We start from the raw sequence: 8601 nt of genomic DNA on the forward strand, positions 1-8601 counted from the left end.
AATACAGTTTCTTTTTTAAATATTTATTTTCGAAAATGAATGAACCACGCACAGAAGCATAAATTACAGCCTGCGTCCGCGACGACCACCCTTCCTACGTGTAGAATCAGATGGAATTGGCGTGACATCTTCAATACGACCAATTTTCATACTAGAACGTGCGAGCGCGCGCAAAGCAGATTGTGCACCAGGGCCAGGGGTTTTTGTTTTATTACCCCCTGTTGCTCTTAACTTAATGTGAAGTGCTGTAATTCCAAGGGATTTACACTTTTCTGCTACATCCTATTAAAAACAAAAACATTATTGTTTTCACAATTATAAATTTATTACTTATTATTTAATTAAATACTTTTTTTTACATAAAATGTAATTTTTCAAGTAAAGAAATGTGATTAATATAAACACACTTCTATATTGAGAAAGAACTTAATGTACCACAAACATGAACGCTTCTATGATTATACAATAACATTTAGAAGCTGCCTGAATGTGGCTATATCTGTATAAAATTAATATTATAGTTTACTTCTTTACCTGAGCAGCAAGCATAGCGGCATAAGGAGAAGCTTCATCACGATCAGCTTTGACTTTCATTCCACCAGTAACTCGGGCAATAGTTTCCCTATGAGAATAAATTTTATTAAATTTTAAATATGAAAAACTGAATACTAATATTTACGATTAATATTAAACATACCTGCCAGAAAGATCAGTTACGTGGACGAATGTATCATTGAAGCTCGCAAAAATATGAGCAACACCGAAAACAACTTCACCTTCACGGAGTTGAGGTCCAAGCGACACTTGAACTTCTTCTTTTTGTACTTTTCCCCTCTTCGGCGGCATTTCTGCACAAAATATTTTACTCCTTTAAAAATATATACATTCACTATTATTGTATTGCTTAAACTACAGTTGTTTGATAACTTGAAATTAGTATAAACAGTTTGGATATTTTAAAGGTTATGTCTTGACAGTGTTCACAATATACAGAAATCACACGACGTAAAATTCATCCAATTGCATCTTAATGTCAAAAGAATAAGAAAAATAGAATTTAAACACAACTCGTGCAAATACATTTATTGTGTCTATTTAATATGTTATTTTTTCAAAAGTAAAAGGTTTTCTAAATAAAAATACCTGTAAATTCAACCTACTGAAACTCACTGATATAACGCGATCACGCAGGAAGTCTAAAGAAAGATAATTTCCGGCGCATAAGAATCGAGTCCTATTTCGATAGTATCGAAAGTCGAAATATAAATCGTAGTCATACACATGCAGAAAAACAAATTAAAGATATCATATTTTCAGGGAAAATAAATAAGTTATATTAACATTTAATTCATATAAAAAATTAATTTATTAATCAGATATAATTACCATGTTCGAAGCCTTTGTTTTAGTTTGGCTTGATAATCCCATGTAATTTTGTAATGTATTTTCATTCTGATAGCAAGAAATATAATAGAATAATTATTGATACTGTACAAAAAAAAATCATATGTACATATTTAGTTTGAAGAATTTGTACAATATACCTGCTTTCTTGTCTGTCTTTTTGCTTGTTGAACTTTAGATTGACGTGATGTAGTTGTGACATCGAGGGGATTCTTTTCATTTACTTTACTTTTACCACGACCACTTCCTCGGCCCCTAGTTGCTCCTCTACCTCTTGTACCTTTGGTTGTGGGCTTCATACTACGAATTTCATCATCGTCACTGCAGTTGTCATCGGAATCCTTTCTTAAATCGCTTTCTAAATTCTTCTCTGCTCTGTTTTTCGATTTATTAAACAATTCTTGTATCTATGAAATAATAATAACATACAAAACTATATATTATATAAAATTGCAATAACTTTCCTAATTTAAACAAACCTGCACTTGTTCTTCATCTTCTTCTTCCAACCTTTTATCTCGTGCAATGGTTTTTTTCATTTGATGACTGAATATTAAAAATGAGTAATAACATGTTTTAAAATATATTTGAATGCAATTTTTAATTGTTTAGCTTTAAGTATTTTACCTTACTACATCTTTAAACGCATCTATATCTCCTCTATCAACAAATCGATTTAATGCTTCATTTAAACCATTAACTGTTAATACTGTCAGTTTATCTCTATTTTCCTCCAAACTGAAGTGCTTTTTTATTCCTCCTTGTACAGTTTTGTTCCAATCCCTATTATCCTAATTAAAATATTTATAATTTTAAACTGAAAGATTAACAAAATATAACATTGGTAGTATAAGTAAGTTTGTGTTTACATCATCATAAGAAAGAATTTGTTCCACATCGTCCATTTCGTCATTCAAATTTGATAAGTTTGATTTTGATACTTTGTTTAAATTTTTTTGTTTACGAAATATAATCATATCCATAGGATTAGCAACTTCATCGCAATATTTTTGTGCCAATCTGCAATACATTACAATTATACACTTAACGTACTAACCACGGTATTTCATGTGTTTAGGTAGTATAAAGTTGAATTTTACTTAATTCCATCAAATACTTCTTCTTCAGAGTTATAAAATATTCTTAAACGTAATAAGGGCTGAATAGGTTGTTTAGGATGATTAGTCAATTGTGCAGCAGCTTTAGGTATAAGTTCATTTTCTATGTAATTATCAACAAAATTGCACACAGATGCAGAAAGTGACTCAGTATAATTTTTTGGTATGTTCTCATCTTGAAGAATCAAGTTATCAAAGACAAATGGTCTGACAGTTTTTAGGTTCACTTCTTTCATTTTAAAATTCGTCTTGCATATAGTTAAGATACCAACATGTTTAGGTTTTGCTTCACCTTCACATAAGGAGGTTGCAATAGAACTTCCTGCAATTTGAACTGTTAAGTAAAGGGAAATATACAATTTGACACATAATATTTGCATATTTGCATATTTGCATATTTGCATATTTTAGATAACTTAAGGAACATGTAATACACCTGGTTGTGAAATAAAATATTCAGTGTCTGAAATATATTCTGGTGTGATGCGGCACTCATGTTCATGACCCCATATAACGAAATTAAGGAAATTCGGGAGTTTATTTTCAGGAATATATGCATAGTCACCATGCTTTGCACGATTTTGATGTAAAACACATATATTGAAACAATCTGGTATTTCTTTTGGACATAACATATTAACCTGTAAGAAAGTAACACCTGTTAAAGAAAATAATACAACCACATAATCTTACATAAATATATTTCTTATAGTTTTACCTTATAATCTCTTAGTAATCGTGCTAATCTTTGATCACTTATGTAACTTAAACCATAGAGTGCAATATGAGTTTCACCTTTCTTTATTATTAGAGGAGGAATAGTTACTTGACAAAGATTTGTCCATTTTCCAAAATAATTTATTAGACCAGATACTGATAACAAATCCATTGAGCCAATAGCTCCAAAACCTATCATTTTATTAGGAATAAAAGATATGTTAAATATGTTAAATCTCATTACAATTGAAAAATAAATACTGTCTTACTTGGGTCATCATGATTTCCATGGATAGAAAATACTGGCATGCTAACATTTAAATTTGGATCTTCATAATTTACAGTTTTATACATACAATGCCGAAATATAACTTCTGGATCACTTAAGAACTGAATTTTTACTTCCCTGCCAAGTAGTACATAATTAAGTTGAAATATGTTAAAAAATGATACAAAATTATTGTGCTTACCTTGGACCTAAACAGTATTTCCTTAATAGTTCCATACATTTTATCATTGCAGTTTGTGATGGCTTGGTATCATGAAATAAATCTCCACCAAGAAGTACAAAGTCAACTTCATTCTCTTTACCATATTGAAGTATTTCTTCAAAAGTTGTAAAACTATCTTCAATTTTTTGTCCTTTAGTTAATTAATAAATAACAGTATTAGTATCATACTCAAAGCAGTATAATTTTATTTCAATCATAAAGATAATAAATTTTAATTTTTTTCATAGAATATTTTTTTGAATTTATCTTGTGATGTATATAATGTACCAAACTTTTTTGAAAATAAATGTTATAGGAACCAACCTCCCTTTTTGTTATGTTCAAAACCAAGATGAATATCGGTTGCAACTAAAATTTTAATTATATCATCTGGATTATACTTTTCATTGGAACCTTGTTTAGATGACATTTTATATACCAAATGGTTTTTGAGAATTCAATAAGAATTACGAGTTTATTTCACACTGATTTTGAGATATGATGCGATGTTGTCAAATTATATGCTTTATTGCAATGAAACACAATATCAAACAAGTATATTTAAGTATTGTGCTCCAATATTTGCTTCATTCATAAAAATAGTGATTATTAATATATTATTGTAGAAAATAACATTATTTAGTCGTTAAAATCGTAGATAATAGAAAACAAAGGTGATTTATATGACGTATTTGGCAACATCGTACAGTGCGTTATATTTAAAAGAGCGCGAAATCGTTCGTATAAAGAAGGAATTGTGATTGGATAAAAATGTAACTAGAAAGTAAAGAAATTCAATGGTTAGTGCATTCGTTTCTATCGTAACAATTGTGCTCTGAGTGTTGGATGATTTATAACCTTAAAAAATATATATGGTTCATTATTGAAAACACTTCAATTATTGTTAGAGCCACTGTGAATTTACATAATTATGTTATTTTCAGAGGTAGGTTTTTAAATTGTACTTTATTGAGCATATAGGCTAAATACATATAATATATTCAAATAAATCCATTTGTACAAGTATTCGCGGCTCTGAAATCTCAAATTATAACCATACATTTTGTAACATTCTTAAAACAATGATTAAGGTTCATAAAAAAGAAAACTGTAGCGAAACTTTGCAATATTTAGTACACAAATTTCAATCTGATATAAATTAAAATATTTGAAAGATATGAAACTTTGTGCAAATATTAATTAATGCAACTCATCTAGAATCAATTTAGAGCTCGAACGATCCTTAACCGCGTAAATTCATGTTCAGTCCGATGGCGACATCTAACGAAAATACATCAATATTAATGCATTAGTTCGAAATAAATAGAATCACAAAATTTTTATTTCCAACGAAATAGAATAACGCTAGCAATGCAACTTTTATAATTTCGAATTCATCATGTTACGAAAATTTATCAGAGAAATTCTATTCATACTTCGTGATCCTTCGAATTACTAGTTATTCTCTTACACATTATACTTGGTAATAAATAACAAAACATTTTCACATATAAATAACTTTATTTGGTATAGTGCAATTTTCACTAGATATCTCTCAATAGGTATATTTTTGCATTAAGATATTTCGTATTTCTATGAAATGCCGCGAAAAGGACGGACTGAGATCCGAGAAGATTCGAGAACGACCGAAGCAGAGCCGAACAGAAGCATGGTAGGGGTCGTTGGGGCGGCGTTCCGATCGCCACCTAGCGGTCAGTCGGCAGTCGTAGCAGTGAGGCGTAGGAGGAGGTTCGCTCGCCATATTTGTTGTTGTCGTCGATGGGGTAGCCTAGCTGGAGTTTCGGATTAGTGCAGTGGTGTAGTGCGTAAATTCTAACGTAAAGTATCGCGATCGTTCGTGTGCCCGTGTTAGGCTTCACCCTCGCGGAAGGTACCGTGTACGCGGTGCAAGATGTCTCTTACATAAAACTGGTGGGGCAGTGGTGGCTCAGCTGTCCTACTCTGTTGTTGAGTGCGCCGTTTTATGTGTGTGTACGTGTGTATACATATAATATACATGTTGTGTGTGTACTACACCCCATTCTGTTCTGGTTCCGTACTGTTCGTTCGGTGGTGCTAGTAGTTGTAGTAGTAATAGTAGTAGTAGTAGTTGTTGAAGAAGGAAGGAGGGGTGTGAAGTGCACCAGTGACGGAACGGTAAACTTATTAGAGAGGGTGAGGTAAGCAGGAAAAGGGTTAGAATCCATGTGCACAAAAGGTGTGAAAGGTGGAACAGTGAGACGTACGGGGGCAGTAGACGAGAGTAAGGAAAGGGGTTGCTCTCCTGCGCGGGGTCGGGGTCGTCGCACGTTCTTGACGTGGGTCTGTCGACCCGCCAAGGTCCTTATGCCTCTGTCTCTCGCGTCACTGATACGCTCGTGTCCCTCTTTCGAATTTTCTTTGCGTTTTCTCGCTTTAGACGGCAGCTCGACCTAACCTAATCCTTTCTAACCTTAATCGTGTACGCTGCTCGTTTGACGTTCGCCACTCTGTATATGATATATTTGGACATTATTTTTTCATCTTTTATGTCGAATCGTGTATACGTCGTGTTTAGTGTTTTTCTTCTCGTTCACATTCACGGTTGTCGTGAAATTATTCAAAATACAAAAACGGTTCTATCGTACGAGAAAAATCAATACGTTTCGTCAAATATCGAAGCGAAGTGAATCAGCTGTTCCTGTTTTAGTTTGTGTTCGAAACAGTTAGCGTTCCTCGAATATCCATCTATTTTCATCGTGCATCATGTCGTTTGTGAATTTTTTCCAACTTCGGACAGAGAATTGTTGATGTGATGCAACGATTTGTAGAATTTAATCGATCAGTGATATTTGTTGCCGCGAGTTCGATGTTTGTGTTGTGTCGTATCATGATACTGGTACACGTGAAAACAAGTATCCAAGGGAAAAAGCGTTGCTTCGTTGGTTACTTTCCGCGCGTTGCTTTCGCCATTGTTTATACGTTCGTATGATGGACGCCATGCAGACGGTATTGTCCTAGTCGGGAAAGAAAGACGTTCCGGGAGAAATGTTCAGTTATCCATATTTTAAATATCCATTTCATTGTCGTACGAATCGGTTTAAATTTATCCTCGGAAAGTAAGCAAAACCGAATAACATAATTCGAAAGTGAAAGGTGACCTTCTTGCGGTATCGCGGACCAAATACGACGTCGACAATGACAAACAATATTCGAAAACATAACTGACTGCATGAATTCGTGCATAATGTTGTTCCATAATTTAGTCGAAGTAAATACAATTTCTCCCGGATATACAGTGTTAAAGTGATAAAAATTCTTCTTGTTTTCTATAAATAAATACATAGTGTACTTTGTTCAAGATACCGCACGTGATAAACACTCGTGTTTTTTTTTCTTTTTTTTAATCAACGGTATTAAATTACGGGGTCAACGTAAAATCGAGCAAAATAATGGAATTTCTTCCGGATGAAAAACGAAATCACGACTGTGTAGGATACGATGGTATTGTAAACGTTATGTGCACACCGATTCGAGGAACAATTAAAAGTAGCTGCTGTTATAGCCGTCGGTGATGGCAGAGAGGGCTGCTAATAGAGGGGACGTATCGGGCGCCGTGTTGGCGGTGGTAAAACGGTGGTTAGAGGCGTACGCTCGGATTTACCAATTACCCTACCATGCCCGGCAAATCAGAGTTCAATTAACAAATTTCATAGGTGCCCGGTCATGAAAAGCCCGACGCAGCACATAACCTAGAAACACGTGTACATAATACTCGTGATTCTTCGAAATTTTATTTTTCATTCAGACTTGAATTCTCGTTATTCCCGTTGCATGTCCGACGTAGCTTTACTGTTTATACTTTTTGATTGTTTTGTTGATAACACGTTATCGTACGTGTCGTTTGAATAAACTTTCAGAAATATCTGCTGAAAGTTTGATATTTTTATAATTGACTAACGAGCAGTGACGAGCTTTTTTGGTATTAATGTTAAATGTTTAGTATTAAATGTTTGGCGTGTAAATAAATTACATAGAAATCGTTTTGAAATTATATATTATAGCAAGAATACACATTTATGTAATCAATAATCATTGATACAGAAGCAAATTATGTTCAGAAAGAAAAAAAAAATATTCGTGGCACCATAGACCTATTCATTCATTATTAAGCGGATTTATACACAATAGCTGAATAGCACAGTAGGCAGAGTATTCAGCTACGAATCCGAAAATCCTCGATTCAAATCCACTCTATTATCTCAAACATTTTTTCTTGTACCTAAACATTCTAACACTTAATATAGTGGAAAAAAACCCTTCTTAACTTCATCCTTACAATAAAAAACAAAAAAAATTCCCTTCCAAATAAGTAATATTAATCTGCACTTCTTTACACCCCCAAAATCTGTGAATCATTACGTATACTACTCCCACTATCCTACGGTCTCCATTATTCATATCTCCACTTGTAAAAAAGAAAATTATATAAACAAAGAAGGCGTTTCAATCTTTCCATTTCAAGAAAAAACGACACGTACGATCCAGCAGAGAGAGAGAGAGAGAGAAAGAGAGAGAAAACAAAAAAACAACGTCCCAGTTCCAAAGCAAGAAACCAAAACACAACACCCACCCCCCGTGCAACTTGTGTGGTGTCTCTCCCCCTTAAATAACTTGAAGAATATTCTCCCGCAGGCGGCGATCCGCGTGGGGCACAGGGTTGAAGGGTTTGCACGTCGAACGGTGGCTCGGCGTGTAGGAGACAGCGGCGGTGTCGTCGCTTCGTGATTTCGCAGTGGGGCCGTCGTCGGAGCACGGTGGTCGGTCGGGGGCGCAGTGGCTCGTAGTGTCGCGTGTGCCGATTCGTACGACAATTAAAACTGGCGGGCAAC

At 34.0% G+C, this 8601-nt stretch overlaps 2 protein-coding genes across 4 annotated transcripts; both read right to left on the reverse strand.

The window, feature by feature from the left end:
• Window positions 1–58: 58 nt before the first annotated feature.
• On the reverse strand, window positions 59–1195 carry LOC108578316 (40S ribosomal protein S14). Of its 3 annotated transcripts, none has more exons than XM_017941625.1 (4): window positions 1144–1195; window positions 698–848; window positions 535–622; window positions 59–282 (listed from the first exon to the last, which is right to left on the reverse strand). In XM_017941625.1, the coding sequence occupies exons 2-4, from the start codon at window positions 844–846 to the stop codon at window positions 64–66; spliced, it is 456 nt and encodes a 151-aa protein (XP_017797114.1). In that variant the 5' UTR covers window positions 847–848; window positions 1144–1195; the 3' UTR covers window positions 59–63. The 3 variants fall into 3 exon arrangements, with proteins under 3 accessions (XP_017797114.1, XP_017797128.1, XP_017797120.1); XM_017941639.1 differs by having other exon boundaries at window positions 1171–1190; XM_017941631.1 differs by having other exon boundaries at window positions 1161–1184.
• A 173-nt stretch (window positions 1196–1368) lies between these two features.
• LOC108577483 (double-strand break repair protein MRE11) lies at window positions 1369–4218 on the reverse strand. Its single transcript, XM_017940645.1, has 11 exons — window positions 4055–4218; window positions 3710–3881; window positions 3509–3645; window positions 3241–3431; window positions 2959–3163; window positions 2505–2844; window positions 2274–2424; window positions 2032–2195; window positions 1884–1950; window positions 1545–1811; window positions 1369–1452 (listed from the first exon to the last, which is right to left on the reverse strand). The coding sequence occupies exons 1-11, from the start codon at window positions 4158–4160 to the stop codon at window positions 1369–1371; spliced, it is 1884 nt and encodes a 627-aa protein (XP_017796134.1). The 5' UTR covers window positions 4161–4218.
• Between the last annotated feature and the right edge of the window lie 4383 nt (window positions 4219–8601).

This window comes from Habropoda laboriosa, unplaced genomic scaffold (genome assembly GCF_001263275.1).
Source record: "Habropoda laboriosa isolate 0110345459 unplaced genomic scaffold, ASM126327v1 scaffold5, whole genome shotgun sequence".
NCBI lineage: Eukaryota > Metazoa > Arthropoda > Insecta > Hymenoptera > Apidae > Habropoda > Habropoda laboriosa.